The 25,981-nt window shown below is 37.0% G+C and overlaps 1 protein-coding gene across 6 annotated transcripts in view; it reads right to left on the bottom strand.

Moving 5' to 3' along the window:
• SBNO1 (strawberry notch homolog 1) overlaps positions 1-25,981 on the bottom strand; it is a 58,271-nt gene that overhangs the window by 21,270 nt on the left and 11,020 nt on the right. For 5 of the 6 annotated variants that reach the window (XM_037014476.2, XM_073223689.1, XM_073223691.1 and 2 more), the window contains 16 exons: positions 23,912-24,012; positions 20,694-20,790; positions 19,046-19,206; positions 8,464-8,597; positions 8,199-8,289; positions 7,276-7,437; positions 6,273-6,408; positions 6,081-6,186; positions 5,793-5,946; positions 5,191-5,373; positions 4,085-4,182; positions 3,066-3,217; positions 1,592-1,789; positions 1,033-1,200; positions 760-935; positions 164-295 (listed from right to left, as the gene is read on the bottom strand). In XM_037014476.2, the coding sequence (XP_036870371.1) occupies positions 164-295; positions 760-935; positions 1,033-1,200; positions 1,592-1,789; positions 3,066-3,217; positions 4,085-4,182; positions 5,191-5,373; positions 5,793-5,946; positions 6,081-6,186; positions 6,273-6,408; positions 7,276-7,437; positions 8,199-8,289; positions 8,464-8,597; positions 19,046-19,206; positions 20,694-20,790; positions 23,912-24,012 (2,249 nt within the window). The remainder of the gene's footprint in view (positions 1-163; positions 296-759; positions 936-1,032; positions 1,201-1,591; positions 1,790-3,065; positions 3,218-4,084; positions 4,183-5,190; positions 5,374-5,792; positions 5,947-6,080; positions 6,187-6,272; positions 6,409-7,275; positions 7,438-8,198; positions 8,290-8,463; positions 8,598-19,045; positions 19,207-20,693; positions 20,791-23,911; positions 24,013-25,981) is intronic. The other variant, XM_073223690.1, reaches the window with a different exon arrangement.

Raw genomic sequence — 25,981 nt, 5'->3', positions numbered from 1 at the left:
AGAAAATAATGAAAATGTGTAAAATATTTGGTGGTTATGTGCAGGTATTAAAAAATACAGAACTTGCAATACACATGATTTATACTAAAAGAAAATCTCTAAACATTAATCTCAATGTATGGACATTATTCTTTTTATTGAAAAGCATCCCAGAGAAACATACCTTGTCTCCATCCATAAATCTTTGTTTTTCCGTAATATTTAGTATCTCCACAGGGACATCGAGCTCAGATCTGGATTCATAAGATATGCTTCCATCATCGTTGCTTACAACCCTCCCCTTGCGGCCAGTCATCTGTAAAGCCAAACAGTATCGGTCACAACTAAGGTACTTGACTCTGGTGCAGAGGAGGCACAGAACCCCTGTATTACAGAAATCTGGGAACTGGAAGCAGGTGAAGCAGCTGATGTGCACCGCAGCCGGTGCCATACCCGGCAAAGCAGCTGAGAGAATATTGCCCCTGGCTTTGAAAAGTTCAAACTCCAGGGAGAAAGCAGACATGTGGCAATGATCACAAAGGCTGTGTGACAGGTGTAGGGACAGAAATCAGTATCTTGGGGCAAACACTCAGTGACTACAGGCAGGAATTCACTGGCTCTAGGATGACAACTAGAGTAGAACAAGAGCTCTTGGATCTAAGAGAAGAAATTACAAGTATTATGAGATGATACCCAAAATACCACTTTTTCTGCAAGGCTTAAAGGTGGCAAAAAAAAAAATTCCCAAGAAAATATACAGCCCTGATCAAGCATACTTACCTCAGCAACGTTCTCAGGGCCACCAAGTTCATCAATAAGTTCATCCAGGGTGTTAGGAGGGAGGTCTTCAGCTAATTTTTCTAGTTTATCAAGCAGATCTTTCTTCATCTGCTGGGCCCTTTCCACAGCATCCTGACTTGTTACAAGGCTATTGTTACTGTTGGTGTTACTGTTGGCTAGAGAAAGAAACATGTTAAAAATCAGTACAAAGTTTAAATATTTGTTTCGTCTAAAAGTACATTTCACAGACAAAGCAAGCTTCCACATGGATACCTGGTACACTGTTAGGAGGAGGCGAAATAACTGCTGTGGAAGAAAAACTAGGTCGCTTTGATCCAAGACCTGATGCTAATAAGGCACTTTGAATAGAATCTGGATCTATACTTTTCTTTTTTTTTTTATCTTTGTTTTTCTTATGGTCCTTTCTGATTAGCCAGGGATCTGAAAATTAAGCAAAGATGTGTCAAACCATTTGTTAAAACAAGTTCAGAATCTTGAACAGAAAAAAATCCTTTACTTTTTTTTGTATTGTTTTTCAAAAACTTATTTATAAATCATAACCAACTACAGTGGCCCAGACATCCATACAACATGAGATAAAACTCCATGGTTTGAGGTTAAAGAAAACTACACATAATTGATGTCATCATCTCACATAAATGAGCTAAATCTCCAGAAGACAGGGAAGCTTAGAGCGATCCACCAAGCAAACATCACAATCTATGTGATGATTTGTACTGCACAGAAAGAAAAGGTTTTAATACAATATCCCATTTCAAAGACACAGAATTAACTATCATTTAGTTTATATTTAATACATTGATGAACTTACCATCTTCATCATCCTCACTAGACTCATCTCTAAATGGATTGAAATCATCATCATCACCAGAACTCAGGTTTTTAGAGCTCTCACAGTCACTTTCTTCATTATCAGAGGCATCAGATTCACTTCCACTCTCATCAGAACTGCTACCAGTGAGGCCACCTACTTTTCGTGCTTTTTTGGCTTCTCGAGTTATTTCTTCACCTACCCTCAAACCCCAAACAAGAGTGTTAGCCCAAATAAACTATGCTAAAGATCCAGGAAATTACATTTTGTTCATGTGTTAATCCGAATAAGAACTGTGGTAGAAAAGCATTTACGTTAAATATATATGGACATAAAATTCACAAGTACATGCTAACCTTCTGGCCTCCCATAAGAAATCAGGTTATGTTCAGTTGTTCTTAAGAAATTAGATACGTAAGTACAAACTCAAGAATGTCTTCAAGTGCACATTTCAAAATGAATTCAGGACAAAAGAGATAAAACAGAATGAATGCCTGGCATTGTCACAATTTAACTATGTATCAGGCTGAAAGAAAAGGCCTGGTAATTAGAGGTTTATAGAATTCTTAAAAAAATAGAACACTTAAAGATATCTGTAAAATTTCATTTTAAAAAGTCAAAATGCTAATATGAATTATCTCACTAAATATTTAGAAAAGATGTCTCTGCAACAAGCCAATAAAAACTAAGAATCTTAAAATTAAAAGGTTCGTGTATTTTAATGAGATGGTGAAAACAGAAGAAAGGCAAGAGACCATCTAGCTGACCATTCTAAGATGCCCCTGATTCTAAGATACACCATTACTTTTTGTGCCACTAGAATAAAAATGTTGTCAATTAATTACACTGTAAAAACCAATCCACTTCCAGGCATATTAAAAATGTAAAGAAAACATTTCTCGTAAAACTGATGAAATAAGGTTAAAGTGTCAGGCACTGTAATACCCAGCATCATGGTCTTTATAATTATCAGTATTTTATCACAAAAGTTATCACCATTTTAAAAACAGCCCAAGAAGCTAACTAACACAAAAGACCACACAGACACAACACACACATGCACGCACGCACACCTGCCCATGCACGCAGCCCTTGACAACAGAGGGCCCAGAGTTTGGTTCCCAGGCACCACCCACTAGCTGTGTGAACCTGGGAAAATTCCTTAACCTCTAATCCTCTTACTGTGCCTCAGTTTGCCTATAAAATGGAAAAAAATACCTAATTTCATATGGATACTCTGTGGGTTAAATGAGATCATGTATGGCCAGTGGTTAACAAAAGTGCCTAGCATCAAATTCTTCAAGCTTTTAATTTAGAACAGGGAGTTACTTGTGTATTTAAATCTACATGAGCAACAGTGAAAATATGTAACCACATGATAATTTAAGGGAGGCAATTCATTCACAAAATATAGCTCCTTCAAAATGCTCAAATTCATAAGTACTTTTAACACTATTTAAAGAAAAGTACCCACCTTTCCGCTTCTTTATTTTATTTTCTTTACACGGACTATCTCTTGGTGAACTGTTGTTACTCGGAGTTGTCAAACTGATTCCTAACAAACTATAAAGTTTTTTCCTATCTGGAGCAGGGAAGTGTTTTTCAATGAGTGACTGCAACACTCCTCTATAGGAGAGAGAAAAAGCGACACTAGTGGCTCAGTTCCAAGGCAATTTACATATAAAGTCTTACTTAACATGTTTTTTAAAAATAAATATACTTTAATCTTATGAAGCATTGATAATTCAACTCAAAAGAAGTTTAATATTCTAACAATCAAGGCTGTCCAACTGAAATATAATACAAGCCAAGCCAAATGCACAGATTTTACATTTCCTAGTAGCTAACATTAAAGTTAAAAAACTGCTGAAACTAATTTTAATAGTATCTTTTAACTCAATTAATCACTTGAACATGTAACCAGTAAGATAGATGTCTTACATTATTTTTTCTTAAGTCTTTGACACTTGGTGTGTATTTTACTTACAGCAAGAGACAGTATGTTGTCAAAGATAATTTTGCTCATTTTATTACCAGAGTTAGAACCAACAGGTATGTAAACAAACTGAAAAACAATGCCTAAATCATTTTTAAAAACTCTTTTTGATGACTATTTACAATTTTTATATTAGTGCTCACTAAATTGGGGCAAGCTATACTTACTGAATAATGGATAATTTTTAATACACAAAGTCAAAACTAAACTGAAAAGAATCCAAGCTGTCACAGACTTCCAAGATGTACAAGACAAACAAAAATCAAGCTCTTCTTGCCAGTCTAAATACTGAGCACAATTTTGTCAAAATGCTTTACATTTTAGCTTTTCTGTTATTGGTTTCTAATAGATATATTATAATAGATATGCAGAGAACTGCAAAAACTAAGACCAAAAAAAAAGTTTTACAATATGATATAGGTGGACCAAAACCTTTCCCTCAGGAAATGCTAACATTTGAACTGATTTAAGTAAAAACTCAAAACGAAAAACATTACTTGGCAGTTGAAACAAAATCATTCAGTTCTCCCCCACCCTCTTCCAAGGCTTCTAATGTTCTAGCTTCTCCTGTAGACTGCAGACCAATGACAACACACTGGAGAAAAAAATATATATATTAACTATAAAATAAAAATATGCATGTGGTTTTTTTAAATTAATGTATCACTAATATACAATCTTATGAAGGTTTCCTATGAGCAACATTGTGGTTTCAACATTCACCCATTATCTGAAGTCCCCCCAACCTTACTGTACTATAATCACTGTCCATCAGCACAGTAAGACTATAGAATCATTACTTGTCTTTTTCATGCTATACTGCCTTCCCCGTGACCTACCTACATTATCTGTGCTAATCATAATACCCCTTAACCCCCTTCTCCCTCCCTCCCTCCCTACCCACCCTCCCTAACCCTTCCCTTTGGTAGCCACTAGTCCCTTCTTTGAGTTTGTGAGTCTGCTGTTGTTTTGTTCCTTCAGTTTTGCTTTGTTGTTACACTCCACAAATGAGTGAAATCATTTGGTACTTGTCTTTCTCCGCCTGGTTTATTTCACTGAGCTTAATACCCTCTAGCTCCATTCATGTTATTGCAAATGGAAGGATTTGTTTTGTTTTTATATGCATGTGGCTTCTTATGACATGTTTTAAATATTTAGTTTAAAAAGAAGATTTCAAATAAAAATTACCTATTATTATACATGTGCCATCATTTTAAATCTACATATAGTGAAACATGCTATGTGTAAAAAAACTTAACCTAGGAAATGTGATTATAATGGTGGATATGACTACAGCCTCTACCCCAGTTCTTTGTGCTTTAAGTAGATACGTATTCATCAAAAAAAAAACCCTTAAGGCAATACATCCACAGATTAAGTCGTTTTACCTACAAATGGCCAATTACAGTGATGTTTTATTTTTACATTTTTGAGCTACCTAAATTCTTCATAAACAGACACTGCTTTTATAATTTTAACGTTTCACTAAAATAATACTGTAGAACTTTCCTTAGAGCTTTACAAGTAGGAAACCTCAAAACCCAAAAGACTAAAAAACATAACCGAAAAAATGAATAATCTCTGAAAGCATTTCCCAACTTACTTTTCCATTCTTTATTTCTTCTCGAGCTAGCTGCACAACCCTTTTAACTTTGGATGCTATGCACAAGTATTTGAAAAATCTCTGGTGAGCAGACCAGAACTGACCCCACATGGATTTCTTCATTCGCTGCTCAGCATCAATCAGATCTGCAGCTTGCTGAAATCGCTCTCTGGCAATGACCCACTGCAGATGCACAACCAATATTTGAGAAGAGTTCAAGCAGAACGGTGTTAAGTGCAATATCATTTAACGTTAATTTAATGAACATCTTCATTAACTTGGAAATGTTTACACAAATGTTTTTTTAAAATGCTCACATAGAACTGCCCCAGAATTTTTATTAAATAAATGCAGTCATTTTAGGAAATAGTTACACTGTGATTTTAAAAAGTATGCAACTGAAATAAATGGCTATTTTTTAAATAAGTTACTTTAACAAAGAGAAAGCTTGGAGGATTAGGATAGTAAGGATCTGGTGATTTCACTGCTGTTTTGTAACAGAAGTACACTCCTATGGGCTGACAGACAATACACTGGACACAACTAACAGAAACATTATCAGATATATTAAAAATGCCAGGAATTAAGAAAAAAATTCTCACCAGCTTGACTGCTTTGTTATACATTTTAACATAGCTCTGAGAAAGAAGAACTTCCTCAATTTTGAAGGTCACTCCAGTAAAGCTTAGCTGTCGAGCAATGTACATTCCTCTAAGCTTCATATCCATAGCAACTATTTCCATGGCACCAACACCTCTGAATAAAATTAAAACACACAGTAACTATCATTAAATATAGTACAGCTTTAATATACATGGAAGAAGTCTTAGCAACCACACATCTTCAGACTGCAATTGAGAACAAATAGTGTACACAGTAAATTGCATTACCTCCGTTCTACTGCTTGAATAAAATCACTGAATTCTCTAAATGGAGTTCCCTCACCCCATATTCCAAGACGGTTCATATAGGCCATGTTTCGTGGTTCAGAAGCACCTAAAAATAAAAATAAAAACAAATAAAACATACTATAGCTCAGAAAATAACCTATACAAATATATTTTAAATAAATAAATACTCACCTGTGGCACTAGCATAAACAACTCTGGCTTTTGGCAATTTGTTCTGAAGCTCTAAAACTGCTAATCCTGTTTTGGTTGGCTTTGAAGAGCCAACAGGACATAAATTTTTTGCTTTATGACATTCATCAAATACTATCTGTAAGGAATGAATTAAGGAACAAAGGACATAGGTAGCAAGGGTCTCCAATTTTTCAGGAAGAATTCATCTTTACTTGCCTGAGGCCCTGGGAAACATCCAAGATTCCTGAGGTGGTGGCCTTGGGGCAAAATTCAAGGTTATTAGGGAAAGGGATGCTGTTGATAAGCCCCTGAACGTTAACTTTTTTAAACAACACACACGTATCTAATATGCTGCTTTATCTAACCTTAACATTTTCCCGTATTTGGTTTAGCTTGTTTTCTTTTTCTGTAAGAGAACAAACATAAATGAAGCCCTCTATGTGCCTCTCCTTGATTTTCCCCTCTCCCTCTCAAGTCTTAGAGGCATCCACTGCATTTGGTATTTATCTGAACTGGACATTTCTTAATTAAAACACAAGAAAGGATCCACTGCAGCAAGAAACATCCAGCACACAGGTAATCTTGGCAAATCCTCTAAGCAGAAGCACAACTGGTAACCAATTTAGCATTTCAAAACCTGTTGTCCTTCATGAAGACTAGTGAAAAGTAGGCAGTGATCAAATGAGTTTGGAAAGCATTAAGTTAACAGTTTTCTTTCCCTTAGTCTTCTCATATACTTTACTATATAAATGTGCAACATGACACCCCAGGGGTGGAATACGGTATTCAGCATTTCTCACACCTATTAACATTTTCCTAAGCCAGGAACTGAAATATGACAGTTATAAAATAGAACCAACCCCCCTGGCATCTGTAATCATTAAACCTTCAATATCCACAACTGTTTATTTAATCTTAGGATTCCTGTTTCCCAAATGTTTTTTTACATTGATTCACTTTTGTGTCATTAAACAACATAAAAGCATTTTGCTGCAAAGGATACAACTCCATCGAAGTCATCACCACACCAATGTAGAAGTTGTTTTAACCTAGTTTTATATTTACCACCAGACTGACTTTCACCAATAAGGGAAGAATAGGTAGCAAAAATAACACCCTTTTTCACGCTCCCATTATGTTTTGAAGAAATTTTCCCATATTTGAACTAAAAAAGAAAAGAGAAAAACAGTATTTTTCTTCCTGAAACATTTATCCACCCAAATTCTACATCAAGAAACTAGTGGGTCCATGATGGGTTAGGGAAGTCAAAGGACCTCCTAAGAGGATACACAAAATTTCTCATACATGTGTGTACATACATATACACAGTCATCCACATTTATGTATATGAAGAAGTTTGTGGTATCATGACCCAATTTTCAATGAAGTTTCAAAAAAATCTCACCAATAAAAAGATTACAAACCAAACTCCTGTACAAGTTACAATATTCACATCACAAATATTTATTGAGCAGTTACTACATGCAAAGCACTGTAAGTTCGTTCTGAGGGATATATAAAGAATTATGATTTAATAGTCAACGTGCCCTTCTTCAATTACACGAACTCAGAAATCAAAAGTATTTCTAGATACCAGTTACATACTTTTAGTTTTGAACTGGTGGTAGTCATTCAAGACAGTACTTTACCTACCAATTCACTCAGTAACAATCACCCAAAAAAGTCACTGATGAGCAAAGTAACATCAAACTAACTTACAGAGACCTACTGTCTGCCACTCCATAATGCTACCTAGTATAGTATTTGACACATGGTAATCCAGAAACCTACTATAGTGCTAATGCGCACTATGCTTTCTATGAAATAACTCATTTAATCTTCCTAACAACCATATCAAGTAGAAACTATTATCCCCATCTTATAGACATTTCAGTATTTATTCAACTGAACAGAAAACTTCTGTACCTTATTTAATGAATGGACCAAAATGTTTTTTGCTCCAATATCCCTCAAATCTCTTTCAGCATCATACTTTAAATCATTTGAAACACTAAACCTGCCACAAAAAAAAAATGCACAGATTAAATACAAATTCGATCATTCTAGCAGTATTTAGGAATGAAACTAGGCTTAATACTTTAAAAACAAATACACCAACCTACTCAATAAAATTCATCCCCACATGCTGAATTGTTCACAAATGAAAGCTTCACAAGTCTTCAGCACTTACCACAAAGCTCTTTTTCTACTCAACAAATAGTTCTCATAGATGATCCCTGCTATTGTCCTTCCTTTTCCTACACCAGCACCATCACCTATTAAGAAGCCGGCACGATCTCCATTAGGTAGGAATGTTTCGTGTTGCTAGGGAGAAAAAAAAGCTAGTAACTCATCTATTGCTTGAGATATTTTGGTGACTAGTTGTTCATACATAGTTTTAGTAATATATTATAAACATGATCAATTTTTATAGAAATGTCATACACTTTGGCTCAATGTGGATACTTTCTTCATATTTATGACAGTCTTATTATCCTCACATGCACCAGGTAACTAAGGTTAACAAACTGGTGAGCATTCTTCTATACCCCTTTCAATGCTTGCACAAATACAAACTTTTAAGCCAGGACAACACCCATATAGTAATAGCACACTTTATTCAATCATTCCCCAAGGGTACAGACTTTTTAAATCCTTTTTAGCTTTCACCCAACAAGGAGTTTGGAAAAGCTACAACAAACAGCTTTACATATATGTTCCTATCTAATAGTTCTAAGTGATAGACTCCCAGGAATGGAACTATTAGATGGAAGGATATATGTATTTTTAATTTTAATACACATTCCCAGTGAATTCCAAAAAGGTTATGAGAACTGTCATTTCCACTAGAAATGCACTTACCACATCCAAAACGAACCTTTTAACTTTCTAAGAAAGATTCTATAAAAATCACATGCAAGAGAGAATTAAAAATGGTGGCGTGAGAGGTGAGACAGAGGCTTCCTCCTAAAACCGCATATACTAAGAAAATATAATTAATACAACTAATCCTGAAAAAGCAATAGGAAAGAGGACTGCACAAGACTGCATACACCTGGAGAAAAGAGCAGACCTCACAAAACAGGGTAACACAAAACTTGTGGCCAAGCAGAACAGGAAGAGAAACGGAGCGGCTACAGAGCGGAGGCCCACAACTGCTGAATACCTAACTCTGGAGATCTACTCTGGGAGCACAAACCTACATTTCATGGTGCTTGCATGTACTCTCATGATTAGGGGGTTGGAAAGCTAAGACAAGCAGAATTCCTGGAAAGACTGAGATTCCAGCCGCTTGTGGAAAGCAAAGATCCATATCCAGCTGCTCTGGGACAAAAGAAAGGTGGGCAGTCTGAGAGACTTCCAAACAAGAAAGCCCTCAGCAAGAAGTCTACTAAAGGGGCAAGGGTGTACAGAGCTTACTGCTCAGGAGAAAGGACAAGAAGACAAAACTGACCAGGGGCACTCTGCCCAGAAGGTTGGGAGCTTTCACGATCTTCAGGTGCTCCAGCTACCTGCCTTGGCTACACAGCTGAAGGACCCCCTCCTTGACAGCAGCCTACTGAGCCTTTATCCCAGGCAGCCCCACCTGGATCGCAAACCGGTAAACCCTACCCTGTGTTCGGCCAGCCAGAAGGAAGATCTGCCTACAGCAACTACAAACGTGAAGCATACAGGTTTATACCTTTGTGCTTGGCCCACTGGTTCAGGCACTGGAGTCAGGCATAGCAGTGGGGAAGCAGGAAACAGCTCTTTCTTCCCCCCAGGCACCAATTCCACTCCCCTGAGACCCCTAACATTGCTTCAGGGTCTGAGCAGCTCCAGAGAGTAGAGCTTCTGGGCACTAGAGGGCGCCATATACAAATATGAAATCCAAAGGAACCTGGTTCAGAGTAAAATTATTAAAACAACTCTTGAGAAAGATTTAAATGACATCGACCTGATGAATCTTCCTGAAAGGGAGTTCAAATAAAAACCATTAACATGCTCATGGAGATACAGAAAGATCTTCAAGAACTCAGGAATGAATTCCAGTCAGGGATCCAATCGTTGAAGAGCACAATGGAGGGTACTGAAAGCAGATTAGATTCGGTGGAGGAGACGAAAAACGAAATAGAAACTAGAGAAGAGGAATACAAAGAAGTTGAGGCACAGAGAGAAAAAAGGATCTCTAAGAATGAAAGAATATGGGGAGAATTGTGTGACCAAAAGAAAGGGATACAATATTCACATTATAGGGGTACCAGAAGAAGAAGAGAGAAAGGGATAGAAAGTGTCTTTGAGGAGGTAATTGCTGAAAACTTCCCCAATCTGGGGAATGAGATAGTCTCGCAGGCCATGCATGAAAATGCACAGATCTCCCAATACAAGGCACCAAAGGAAGACAATACCAACACATACAGTAATTAAAATGGCAAACATCAAGGATAAGGACAGAATATTAAAAGCATCCAGAGAGAGAAATAAGATCACACACAAAGGAAAGTCCATCAGGCTATCATCACACTTCTCAACAGAAACCTTACAGACCAAAAAGGAGTGGCATGATGTATTTAATACAATGAAGCAGAAGGGCCTTGAACCAAGATCACTTTATCCAGCAACATTATTATTTAAATTTGAAGGAGGGTTTAAACAATTTCCAGATGAGCAAAAGCTGAGAGAATTTATCTTACAAACCATCTCTACAGTGTATTTTAGAGGGACTGCCATAAAAGGAAGTGTTCCTAAGGTTTAATAGCTGGCACCAGAGGTAATAAAAACACAGTAAAGAAAGTAGAACAGCTAATTACTAAGCAAATGCAAAATTAAATGAACTATTCCCAAAGTCAATCAAGGGATAGACAGAGAGTACAGAATATGATACAACTAATCCTGAAATATATATATGATACCTAATATATAAAGAATGAAGGAGGAAGAAAAAGGAGGAGAATAGAAAAGAACCTTTAAATTGTGTTTGTAATACTAAGTGAGTTAAGTTAGACTCTTAGATAGTAAGGAAAGTAACCTAGAACCTTTAGTAACCACGAATCTAATGCCTGCAATGGCAATAAGTACATACCTATCGATAATCACCCTAAATGTAAATGGACTGAATGCACCAATCAAAAGACACAGAGTAATAGAATGGATAAAAAAACAAGACCCATCTATATGCTGCTTACAGGAGACTCACCTCAAACCCAAAGACAGGCACAGACTAAAAGTCAAGGGATGGAAAAACATATCTCATGCAAACAATAGGGACAAAAAAGCAGGTGTTGCACTACTAGTATCAGACAAAATAGACTTCAAAACAAGGAAAGTAACAAGAGATAAAGAAGGACATTACATAATGATAAAGCGCTCAGTCCGACAAGAGGATATAACCATTATAAATATATATGCAACCAACACAGGAGCACCAGCATATGTGAAACAAATACTAACAAAATTAAAGGAGTGAATAGAATGCAATGCACTCATTTTAGGAGACTTCAACACACCACTCACTTCAAAAGATAGATCCACCAGACAGAAAATAAGTAAGGACACAGAGACACTGAATAACACACTAGAACAGATGGACCTAATAGACATCTATAGAACTCTACACCCAAAAGCAACAGGATACACATTCTTCTCAAGTGCACATGGAACATTCTCCAGAATAGACCACATACTAGGCCACAAAAAGAGCCTCAGTAAATTCAAAAAGAATGAAATTCTACCAACCAACTTTTCAGATCACAAAGGTATAAAACTAGAAATAAATTGTACAAAGAATGCAAAAAGGCTCACAAACACATGGAGGCTTAACAACATGCTCCTAAATAGTAAATGGATCAATGACCAAATTAAAATGGAGATCCAGCAATATATGGAAACAAATGACAACAACAAAAAGCCCCAACTTCTGTGGGATGCAGCGAAAGCAGTCTTAAGAGGAAAGTATATAGCAATCCAGGCATATTTAAAGAAGGAAGACCAAACTCAAATGAATAGTCTAACATCAAAATTATCAAAAAAAAGAACAAATGGGGCCTAAAGTCAGCAGAAGGAGGGACATAATAAAGATCAGAGAAGAAATAAACAAAACTGAGAAGAATAAAACAATAGAAAAAAATCAATGAAACCAAGAGCTGGTTTTTTGAGAAAATAAATAAAATAGATAAGCCTCTAGCCAGACTTATAAAGAGAAAAAGAATCAACATACATCAACAGAATCAGAAACGAGAAAGGAAACATCGTGATGGACCCAACAGAAATAGAAAGAATTATTAGACTACTATGAAAACCTATATACTAAGAAGCTGGAAAATCTAGAAGAAATGGACAACTTCCTAGAAAAATACAACCTTCCAAGACTGACCAAGGAAGAAACACAAAATCTAAACAAACCAATTACCAGCAAAGAAATTGAAGCAGTAATCAAAAAACTACCCAAGAAAAACAACCTGGGCCAGATGGATTTACCTCAGAATTTTATCAGACATACAGAGAAGATATAATACCCATTTTCCTTCAAGTTTTCCAAGAAATAGAAGAGGAGGGAATACTCCCAAACTCATTCTATGAAGCCAACATCACCCTAAAACCAAAACCAGGCAAAGACCCCACCAAAAATGAAAATTACAGATCAATATTCCTGATGACATAGATGCAAAAATACTCAGCAAAATATTAGCAAACCGAATTTAAAAATACATCAAAAGGAACATACACCATGACCAAGTGGGATTCATCCCAGGGATGCAAGGATAGTAAAACATACGAAAATCCATCAACATCATCCACCACATCAACAAAAAGAAGGACAAAAACCACATGATCATCTCCATAGATGCTGAAAAAACATTCGACAAAATTCAACATCCATTCATGATAAAAACTCTCAGCAAAATGGGTATAGAGGGCAGGTACATCAACATAATAAAGGCCACATATGATAAACCCACAGCCAATATCATACTGAACAGTGAAAAGCTGAAAGCTCTTCCTCTGAGATCAGCTACAATACAGGGGTGCCCACTCTCCCCACTGTTATTCAACATAGTACTGGAGGTCCTAGCCACAGCAATTAGACAATACAAAGAAATACAAGGAATCCAGATTGGTAAAGAAGTTAAATTGTCACTATTTGCAGATAACATGACATTGTACATAAAAAACCCTAAAGACTCCACTCCAGAACTACTAGAACTGATACCGGAATACAGTAAAGATGCAGGACACAAAATTAACACACAGAAATCTATGGCTTTCCTATACTCCAACAATGAACTAATAGAAAGAGAAATCAAGAAAACAATTCCATTCACAATTGCATAAAAAAGAATAAAATACTTACAATTAAACCTTACCAACTAAGTGAAAGACCTATATGCTGAAAACATTAAGACACTCTTAAGAGAAATGAAAGAGGACACTAACAAATGGAAACTTATCCAATGCTCCTGGCTAGGAAGAATTAATATTGTGAAAATGGCCATCCTGCCCAAAGCAAAATATAGATTTGATGCAATCGCTATCAAATTACCATCAACATTCTTCAACAAACTTGAATAATTCAAAAATTCATATGGAAACACCAAAGACCCCGAATAGCCAAAGCAATCCTGAGAAGGAAGAATAAAGTGGGGGGGGAACTCACTCCCCAACTTCAAGCTCTAATACAAAGGCACAGTAATCAAGACAGTTTGGTACTGGCACAAGAACAGAGCTACAGACCACTGGAACAGAATAGAGACCCCAGATATTAACCCAAACATATATGGTCAATTAATATATGATGAAGGAGCCATGGATATACAATGGGGAAATGACAGTCTCTTCAACAGATGGTGCTGGCAAAACTGGACAGCTACATGTAAGAGAATAAAACTGGATCACTGTCTAACCTCATACACAGAAGTAAATTTGAAATAGATCAAAGACCTGAATGTAAGTCATTAAACCATAAAACTCTTAGATAAAAAAAATTGGCAAAAATGTCTTGGACATAAACATGAGCGACTTCTTCATGAACATATCTCCCCGGGCAAAGGAAACAAAAGCAAAAATGAACAAGTGGGACCATATCAAGCTGAAAAGCTTATGTACAGCAAAGGACACCATCAATAAAACAAAAAGGTACCCTACAGTATGGGAGAACACATTCATAAATGACAGATCCGATAAAGGGTTGACATCTAAAATATCTAAAGAGCTCATGCACCTCAACAAAAAGCAAACAATCCAATTAAAAAATGGGCAGAGGAGCTAACAGACGGTTCTCCAAAGAAGAAATTGAGATGGCCAACAGAAACATGAAAAGATGCTCCACTTGCTTGTCATCAGAGAAATGCAAAACAATGGGGTATCACCTCACACCAGTAAGGATCGCCACCATCCAAAAGACAAACAACAAATGTTGGCGAGGTTGTGCAGAAAGGGGGAACCTCCTACACTGCTGATGGGAATGCAAATTAGTTCAACCATTGTGGAAAGCAGTATGGAGGTTCCTCAAAAAGCTCAACATAGAAATACCATTTGACCCAGGAATTCCACTTCTAGGAATTTACCCTAAGAATGTAGCAGCCCAGTTTGAAAAGACAGAGGCACTCCTATGTTTATCACAGCACTATTTACAATAGCCGAAAAAGTGAAGCAACCTAAGTGTCCAACAATAGATGAGTGGATAAAGATGTGGTACATATACACAATGGAATATTATTCAGCCATAAGAAGAAAACAAATCCTACCATTTGCAACAACATGCATGGAGCTAGAGGGTATTATGCACAGTGAAATAAGCCAGGTGGAGAAAGACAAGTACCAAATGATTTCACCCATCTGTGGAGTGTAAGAACAAAGAAAAACTGAAGGAACAAAACAGCAGCCAACTCACAAAACCCACCAATGGACTAAAAGTTACCAAAGGGAAAGGGACAGGGGAGTATCGGTGGGAAGGGTGGGATAAGGGCGGGAAAAAGAAACGGGGCCTTACAATTAGCATGTATAATGTTGCAGAGGGGCGCATAGGGAGGGATGTGCAACACAGAGAAGACAAGTAGTGAGTCTTGTAATGGGGTTTGTTGGGGGGACTTGGTGAAGGGGGGAGTCTAGTAACCATGTTCTTCATGTAATTGTAGATTAATGACAACAGCAACAACAAAAAGAATAGATAATAATACTAGGCCACAAAAAGAGCCTCGGTAAATTCAAAAAGATTGAAATTGTAACAACCAGTTACTCAGACCACAAGGTATGAAACTAGAAATAAATTATGCAAAGAACATGAAAAATCCCACAAACACATGGAGGCTTCACAACATGCTCCTAAATAACCAATGGGTCAATGACCAAATAAAAACAGAGATCAAGCAATATATGGAGATAAATGACAACAATAATTCCACATGGGACATAACAAAAGCCGTGCTAAGAGGAAAGTATATTGCAACACAGGCCTACCTCAGGAAAGAAGAACAATCCCATATGAACACTCTAAACTCACAATTAAAGAAACTAGAAAAAGAACAACAAATGAGTCCCAAAGTCAGTAGAAGGAGAGACATAATAAAGATTAGAGCAGAAATAAATAAAATTGAGAAGAATAAAACAATAGAATCAATGAAACCAAGAGCTGGTTCTTTGAGAAAATAAACAAAATAGATAAACCCCTAGCCAGACTTACCAAGAAAAAAAGAGAGTCTACACACATAAAAGGAATCAGAAATGAGAAAGGAAAAATCACTACAGACACCACAGAAATACAAAGAATTATTAGAGAATACTATGAAAAACTATATGCCAACAAACTGGATAACCTAGAAGACATGGACAGCTTTCTAGAAAAATACAACCTTCCAAGACTGACCAAGGAAGAAACACAAAATCTGAACAGACCAATTACCAGCAACGAAATTGAACTGGTCATCAAAAACCTACCTAAGAAAACAACCCCTGGACCAGAAGGCTTCACCGCTGAATTGTATCAAACATTTAGTGAAGACCTAATACCCATCCTCCTTAAACTTTTCCAAAGAGTAGAAGAAGAGGGAATACTCCCAAACACATTCTATGAGGCCAGCATCACTCTAATACCAAAACCAGGCAAAGACACCACAAAAAAAGAAAATTACAGACCAATATCCCTGATGAACATAGTTGGAAAAATACTCAACAACATATTAGGAAACCGAATTGGAAAATACATCAAAAAGATCATCCATCATCACCAAGTAGGATTTATTCCAGGGATGCAAGGATGGTACAATATTCGAAAATCCATCAACATCATCCACCACATCACAAAAATAAGAACAAAACCACATGAACGTCTCCATAGATGCTGAAAAAACATTTGACAAAATTCAACATCCATTCATGATAAAAAATCTCAACAAAATGGGTATAGAGGGCAAGTACCTCAACATAATAAAGGCCATATATGACAAAGCCACAGCCAATATTATACTTAACAGTGAGAAGCTGAAAGCTTTTCCTTTAAGATCAGGAACAAGCCAAGGATGCCCACTCTCCCCACTTCTATTCAACATAGTACTGGAGGTCCTAGCATGGCAATCAGACAACACAAAGAAAGAAAAGGCATCCAGATCGGCAAGGAAGAAGTTAAACTGTTCCTGTTTGCACATGACATGATATTGTACACAAGAAACCCTAAAGAATCCACTCCAAAACTACTAGACCTAATCTGAATTCAGCAAAGTTGCAGGATACAAAATTAATACACAGAAATCTGTGGCATACCTATATACTAATGATGAACTAGCAGAAAGGAAATCAGGAAAACAATTCCATTCACAGTTGTATCAAAAAGAATAAAATACCTAGAAATAAACCTAACCAAGGAAGTAAAAGACCTATACTCTGAAAACTATAAGACACTCATGAGAGAAATTAAAGAAGAAAGCAATAAATGGAAACACATCCCGTGCTCATGGATAGGAAGAATTAATATTGTCAAAATGGCCATCCTGCCTAAAGCAATCTACAGATTCAATGCTATTGCTATCAAAATACCAACAGCATTCTTCAATGAACTAGAACAAATCGTTCTAGAATTCATATGGAATCACAAAAGACCCCAAATAGCCAAAGCAATCCTGAAAAGGAAGAATAAAGCTGGGGGGATTATGCTCCCCAACATCTAGCTCTCTTACAAAGCCACAGTGATCAAGACAATTTGAAACTGGCACAAGAACAGAACCATAGACCAATGGAACAGACTAGAGGGCCCTGATATAAACCCAATGGCCAATTGATATACAATAAAAGAGCAATGGACATATAATGGGGAAATGACAGCCTCTTCAACAACTGGTGTTGGCAAAACTGCACAGCTACATGCAAGAGAATGAAACTGGATTACTGTTTAACCACATACACAAAAGTAAACTCAAAATGGATCAAAGACCTAAACGTAAGTCATGAAACCACAAAACTCTCAGAAGACAACAAAGGCAAAAATCTCCTGAATATAAGCATGAGCAACTTCTTCCTGAACCCATCTCCTCGAGCAAGGGAAACAAAAGCAAAAATGAACACATGGGACTACATCAAACTAAAAAGTTTCTGTATGGCAAAGGACACCATCAACAGAAAAGGCATCCTACAGTATGGGAGAATATATTTGTAAATGACATATCCGAGAAGGGGTTAACATCAAAAATATACAAAGAACTCACACGCCTCAACACCCAAAAAGCAAATAACCCAATTAAAAAATGGGCAGAGGATATGAAGAGACAATTCTCCAAAGAAGAAATTCAGATGGCCAACAGACACATGAAAAGATGCTCCACATCACTAATCATCAGGGAAATGCAAATTAAAACCGCAATGAGATATCACCTCACACCAGTAAGGATGGCCAACATAGAAAAGACTAAGAACAACAAATGCTGGTGAGGATGCGGAGAAAGGGGAACCCTCCTACACTGCTGGTGGGAATGTAAATCAGGTCAACCATTGTGGAAAGCAGTATGGAGGTTCCTCAAAGAGCTCAAAATAGAAATACCTTTTGATGCAGGAATTCCACTTCTAGGAATTTACCCTAAGAATGCAGCAGCCCAGTTTGAAAAAGACAGATGCACCCCCATGTTTATTGCAGCACTATGTACAATAGCCAAGAAATGGAAGCAAGCTAAGTGTCCATCAGTAGATGAATGGATAAAGAAGATGTGGTACATATACACAATGGAATATTATTCAGCCATAAGAAGAAAACAAATCCTACCATTTGCAACAACATGCATGGAGCTTAGAGGGTATTATGCACAGTGAAATAAGCCAGGCGGAGACAAGTACCAAGTGATTTCACTCATCTGTGGAGTATAACAAAGGAAAAACTGAAGGAACAAAATAGCAGCAGACTCACAGAACCCGAGAATGGACTAACAGTTACCACAGGGAAAGGGACTGGGGAGGATGGGTGAGAAGGGACGGATAAGAGAATTAGGGGGCATTACGATTAGCACACATAATGTAAGGGGGGCACAGAATAGCAAGTACAGCAGAGGGAAGACAAATAGTGACTCTACAGCATCTTACTATGATGTTGGACAGTGACTGTAATGGGGTATGTGGTGGGGACTTGATAATGGGGGGAATGTAGTAACCACAATGTTGCTCATGTGATTGTGTATCAATGATACCTTAATAAAAAAATATCACATGCACAAGTTTTTCATGCAAGGGAAATTTATCTTTAGATTAAAACAACTATACTATATGGACTAAAATGAAAAGGTAAGTATTGTATGTATTTATGAAATATTATTGCTTACCTGGGCTGCGTATGTAATTGCCTCAAGCTGTAATGCTGATAGCCAGCCATTATCAATGGTTTCTTCAGAAATGGATGTTTTATACCAAACATCAGGAGGAGTAACACTGGATAAAGAACTAGTTTCCACTACAGCATCTGGGTGACGTAGGCCAATTTTTACTAAAAGAAAATTTAACAATACTTCTTTTTAATTATTCTGGGTATCTGATCTTATCAGGTATTATAATATATGACAGAGAAAATATAACTAGTAAATAAGTAAGTATACACTCTGGAATTTTATTAAAAACTAATTGATGGTGAACTATTGTTTAAAGGTAATTAAAATGACCTATTTATCAAATACCTATGGTTTAAATAATTTAAATAACCTATTTGTCAAATACCTATGGTTTAAATAGAGACTTGTCAATCAAAAAGAGCTAGAAAAATACAAACTTAGTTCACACCACCACGTTCTCCAGTAGTAACAGAACGTAATCCTAAATTAATTTACTTGAATGAATCATTGACTTCAATCAATGAAACAAAAGTTTGCAATGTAATTTTTATCCTAAAACATATTTCAAATGAATTCTTGGTTATAAAATTAAACAGAATTAATTCCCCCAAATGTATAATGTAAACAGTTTAAAATAAGGGTTGGCAAACTTTCTCTATAAATGGTCAAACAGTAAGTTTTTTCAACTTTGTGAGGCACCTGGTGTCTTTTACTTATAACTACTGAATATTGCTGTTGTAGCAGCATAAAAGCAGCCACAGTTAATAAATAAACCAATGGGTATGTCCATGTTCTAATAAAACTTTATTATAGAAACAGGCAGGTCTGGATTCAGTTTGCTGACCTCTGGTTTACAGGGCCAGGGATAAACTTTCAATCTTTTTGTGAAAACTACTGGTGGGGGTGAGGGGACAGGTGACCATAGAACGTCAAATAAAACAATACCACAATCTAAAGTTCATTTTAAATGACCAGAAAAAATCACAGGATCTTAGGGGTCCACACAGTTGGTATGTGATTTTAATATACATGGTACTATTAGTGTCTTTTATAGAAATCCAGAGTATATAAAAAACTAATTAGTCACATATTAGTTTTCATCTTATTACTCCATGTAATGAAAAAGTGAAAATTTTACACAAAAACTAAAAACTATAAAATTTCAACTTAATATAGTGGCCACTTAAAAAAAGAATCGTGGCCATTAAGGCAGAAATGGTGTTAATGTAAACCACAGAATTCAAATAGCACATTTTTAACATTACATTTTATGATTTTAGATGAGCTATATAAAAGAAATAATTCTATGATACATATTTCTATCTTAATTATTTACATATATATGTGGATTTTATAATCACCGCCGATATGAGCAAAATTAACTTAATATAAAACAAGTCTTTTACTCTTGGTTTTAAAAGACTTCAACCTAACACAACTCTTCATTTGTGTAGGAAAAAATAAACGAACAGTGTATGTACATATTTCTAAACATACGGTTTGAAACAGTACAAAGCTTGATACTTGTCAAATCCTGAGGTACCCAACACTGAGAGATTCTAATAGATGCTAATGTGTCAGAAAGCAACAAGGTTACAAGGAACACATAAGTCTTTCATTACCATGACAAATTCCACATACATACATTTTATAGGCATATACTCTGCATAGGTTTCTGCGTGACCCATTTCTTCTTCATCTTCCTCCTCTGGTTCATCTTCCTCTTTCACAACAGGGACCTTCTATAACAGAGAGAGCATAATCAACTCTAAGTCCAGAGACTGAAGGCCCAGCCACACTTCTGAACCCTCTTCTCTAATACCCCCAGTCTTCAACCTTGGAAACACGACATATGTTTCCCTACACTTCCACACTCCCGAAAATTGAGGTCACACTTTGTGGCTTCCCTGATTCTCCAATGATGAGCACAGACAATCTGTGCCCTGCTCTCATTGCTCACACACAGATGGGTCAGCACAGGGCTACCCCTTCCTTCCAGCCACCATCACACCTTAACTACTTTCCCCTTCAGTATTTCCTACCATGCTCCCTGATACTCAGAACTCCAACCTCAGTCCTCACGTTTCATTGCAGTTCCAGGAATAAAGACCAAGAGGTTTGGGGACTTCATGAGAACAAACTCTGTTTAAGTCTCACATCCCACCATCTTTTTCAGCTCACCTCCATCTGTCTTCTTTCTTCCTGTCCTAAAACCAAACTCCCAGAAAACTCTACAGTTTAAAGCTCCTTCTGAAGGACAGAGCATTTACTTCAGAAAGCTGTGTTCTCCCAGACACAACAAGAATCATACATAGGATAGTCGTATCATTTACACCTGAGTAAAACAGGGCACTATTAGTAACTACACTAGGAAAACAGGAACTGTCCCAGACAAACAGGGTGAGTTGTCTCCATAGTTCTGTTCCCTTGTGCTTTTCCAGACAATCTTAAAGGGGTAAAGGGAGGGAGGAAGAGGGGAACAGGAAGACCCTGAACAAGCTGCTTCTCACTACCAGGAAAACCATTAGAAAAGCTCTTTATTGATATGTGCAGTTTTAAGGAAAAGCATAGAGAAGAAGCTATGAAACCTAGTATACCACGGAAGGAAGGAGGAAAAAGAGAACCCAGTCAGGATCTAGTAATGATAAGGATGACATGGCATTGAAAGGTAGGCATGGGCTCTTTCTAAAATTTATTTATTTTTATGTAATCCAGAGCAGAATTTGATGACACACAGAGCTCAATAAATGTGGGAAGAAAAAGGTAGGTGGGAGATAAGTACCCAATCAGTATCAACTCACCATATCCTCAGAAAAAAAATTTTTTTTAATTTCGAATGTTCTCAGAAAGTATGCCAAAATGAAACCCAATTTCACAAACTGGAGACAAAATGAGATTGGCCAAAGAAACAGATACAAATCCCAATTCTGTTATTTATTTGTGTAGGCTTGGTCAAATTAGTTGAATCCTCAACCCCACCTTTGCATCTTTTCCTCACTATTGAGGAAAACAGGAATGCATACTATGCTAAATGACAAACCTCTTCTTTTCTCCCTCTTACATTCTGCTTATTAAAAACAAAAAAATCACCCTGAGCATAATTTCAGGATGAACTGGTAATACTTAAGGGTCACAAAATCCAGGAACCAGACAGGTAGTATTTCTAAGCCAGCTGGATGTAAAATAGCAACTGATACCGAACCTAGTTCAAAGAGGTAAATTGGGAGGAGACTATGGTACATGGCAAAAACCCACTCAACACACAAAGTAGTTGTCCACTACTCAACTCTAGGCATGTTTTACTAGGTGGGGAATGTGGGCCCAGGGTGGTCACGTACTCATTTTTCAAGAGAAATTGGAAATCATGATTTTTATGTGTTAGCAAAAAATTCAAAATTTTCAAAATATTGTGGAGGCCAAACAGAACACATCTGTCAACTGCTTTTGTTCAATAGGCTACCAGTTGGCGATTGCTGTTAGATGTTTCTTAACTGCTAGGACAATCCAGAACTTTTGGCATGTTATGGGCAAACAACATAGGCTAGACTGAGAACCTGAACACCACAGGAAACATTTCTTGAAAAATGCATTCTTACTTTCCAAAAATCAACTTTCAAAATAAGCTCTTGGCACACAACTATTAAGTAATCTGAGTACTGCCAGCACTTGTCCTCTTAGACCCCTGTCAAAAACCTCAGGCACAGGTTACTTTGCTGCCTCTCCAAAGCCATATTCCATCCCCAAGTGTTTATCAATCGTTTTGTATTGTTATATATAGTCATCTCATATTTTCTTTCTTTTTTCCTTTCCCCTCACCCTTTTCCAATCCTCCAAACTCAGTCCCTTATCACTTCCCTTCTCCATTTCTTAACCAACCTCCCAACCTAACCCATCATGAATCACCAACAGGTCCCTTCACTTCCAGTAGTCCTCGCTGGTGCTGCACCAAGTCCAAAGTCCTTCACTCAACTCAGGATCCTCCACAGAGCCAGAGGCAACCATTCCAACTTCTTCCTACAAACCAAGTACCCTGGCTTACTGTCACCTAAGCACATAAGCCACCATCTCCTCTGTGCCTATTGATGCTTCAGCTCCCTTCCTAAAATGCCCTCTCAAAGTCTCTCCATATTCAACACCAAACTCCATTATATTATACCTCCTCTTCAAAGCAATCTTCCTAGGCCATTTGGGTCCACAGACCTCCCTTCCTCCAAACTCATAACCCTTATTGTGAGCTTCCCAACATACCTATGGATGTATCTTACATTGTGTGTGAGCTTTGCAACATGCCTATGGATGTATCTTACATTACTACTTAAACCACATGGTTGTCAAATTCTGTTTATTAAAGGGGGAGCCATGCAGTACACTTCTTGTAGAAACCCACCATACACACACATGCAAGTATTATACAGTGTAGTTATTGAATAAATGTACAGAATTAACTGACCTGAAGCATACAGCATTCCAAAATATAAGAAAAAGAATTATCACATAATTATTCATAATCAAACCATTATATGACAGCTCATAACTAGCTATATATTCAGGTTCAATCTTAAAATGAACAGTTATCAAATACTTTTGGTCAACCCCCAGTGTCTTTTTTCTGCTCTTAAGCGATTCAAAATTAAAAGGTATCAATATAGCATGTAATACTATATGCTATCAAATATGCAAGCTATAAATCTTGTTTTTAGTACATATTAGCTTAGCCTAGTGGGTTTTAATGTTTATTCATTAGTGTTTGTCACTGAGTAGCCCCTCTTCACCTAGAAGTTTTCTCAGGATTGTTTTAGAGCACTTTTAGCCAACTGTACTTTCATATCACATAAAAACACAAATACAGCTTTTGAAACTCACCATGGTTGGTGAAAAACTCCTCATTTTCATGTCATTGATCCATATTCTTGCTACTTCTTTATTAGAAGACTCTTTCTTTACTGTACCATTGCTTACATCAGCTGAGGGGGAAGGTTAATTTACATTTTAGAATAGAATCTCAATTTCTTTTCCTGCAGTTTTTTAAAAAATTCAGTAAAGTTTACCCACTTCACAAACCAAAGAACACCAATCTGCTTACCACTAACTTAAAGTAAGCAGAGGGATGAAAACATTCAAAGCTATGTGTCATTGGATATAAAAATTAACCTCAAAACCAAGCAACTTAAAAGGAAATGTATGCACAGGAAATGTGAAAACTATTTATCAAAAAGACACCTTAACTTGGACTATTTGATAATTCATTTCAATACAAATACCAAGAACCTCGTTGTTATACTCCACAAATGAGGGAAATCATTTGGCACTAGGGTTATTATGTTTAGTACAGATGGTGTGAGAGGTCACGGGGAAGACAGTGTAGCACAGAGAAGGCAAATAGTGAATCTGTGGCATCTTACTACACTGATGGACAGTGACTGCATTGGGGTATGGGGGGGACTTGATAATATGGGTAAATGTAGTAACCACATTGTTTTTTCACGTGAAACCTTCATAAGAGTGTATATCAAAAATACCTTAATAAAAAAAAAAGAAAATAGTATTCAACAGGCGAGAAATTAAAGTAACAGACAACATACTTAAAAAATCCAAAAGCTGGAAGAAAAAAAAAACAAATACCAAGAGCCAGTATTACTTTGACACTTGACTTGATTCATTAAAACAAAACAAACTTACTGTTATCAACAAGATAGAATCAGTTCTCACCTGATTTGTAGCACTTACTTTCAAGGCAAAATAATTTCTAGATGGAAAAAAAAGCAATTTGGGAACTCTATATTCCTCCTTCCCTAAAAATAAAGATCCAAACGATGAACCTTTTCTTCTTCTATACCAACGGTTTGCAAACTCTTCCTAGAATTGCAATAGAACCCCTTAATCCAAGTATCAATTAAAGTAGCACTGCATGATGAGGAGGCCAGAGCACCTGCAGCCTGCATCCTCCAGATATCCATCCCTAAAGCACTCCCAGTACATGGGACTCTAGAGATCACAGTGTGAAAATTTTATCAGGTGGACTGATTACCATCTCATCTATTTTACGAAAAGATGGGGGCATTTGGGAGGCCTGCCACTTCAGACTCCAAAAAAACTAGGATTAAAGGGTTAACAAAGTAATGAAGCTATAACAGAGATAATCAATTTATCTGAGGTCATGATTTGTTTAATACCACTGTGGGAGACCCAGTGAATAGTACATAGAAAGAGTTACAGGGCTGGGGCTCAAGTGAGAGATCAAAGCCCAAAGAGAAACCCAAAGGACTAAGAGTTAAGGGCTCTGGGCTCCAAAAGGGGCAATACCCACACAAACAAAAGAAGATGCAAAACCTTAGTCTCTACAGTTTCACACTTTGAGTGTTCTTCCTTTTCAGTAAAAAGTTGGCCTGTACTACAACACAGACATTTGCTTACTATCTTCTGCATTCACTTATCATGTTTCTTTTTCAGGCCTGGTCTAGTCTGACAGAGTTTCTCCGGCTTCCACACAAGGATGGCCTTCATATGCAGTCTTTTGTCTTTCAACGGTTACTACATTGGAGGTGAGAGATGTTACTGTACTAGCTGCTACAAAGTCAGCTCCAAAGCTGTCCTGTTTGGTTTTCCTCTTTAAACTCCTTCCTCACAATGGCTTAGTCCCCTCCTTTAAATTATGAAGACATATGCTTATTTGAGCAGTGGAATACTTAGAAAGTCACTCACCTAAAAGCAACTGTCTTTCTCATCATTAAACCCAAAGACTTTAACGAAAAGCAGCTTCCACTAACTGCTGTTCATCCCAAAGTCTCCAAGGAGCCATTCCAGAGGCTGTCCTATACTTCAGCTAGGTCAGGGCCACAGTCCTACTCTCCGTGGCAGAAAATGGAAATCAGTCCTAAGACAGTTAAGATGATCTCTCAGTGAGCAGCTAGCTGCCACACTGTGCTTATTACT

This window comes from Manis javanica, chromosome 15 (assembly GCF_040802235.1).
Source record: "Manis javanica isolate MJ-LG chromosome 15, MJ_LKY, whole genome shotgun sequence".
NCBI lineage: Eukaryota > Metazoa > Chordata > Mammalia > Pholidota > Manidae > Manis > Manis javanica.
This window is presented reverse-complemented; position numbering and strand designations above follow the sequence as displayed.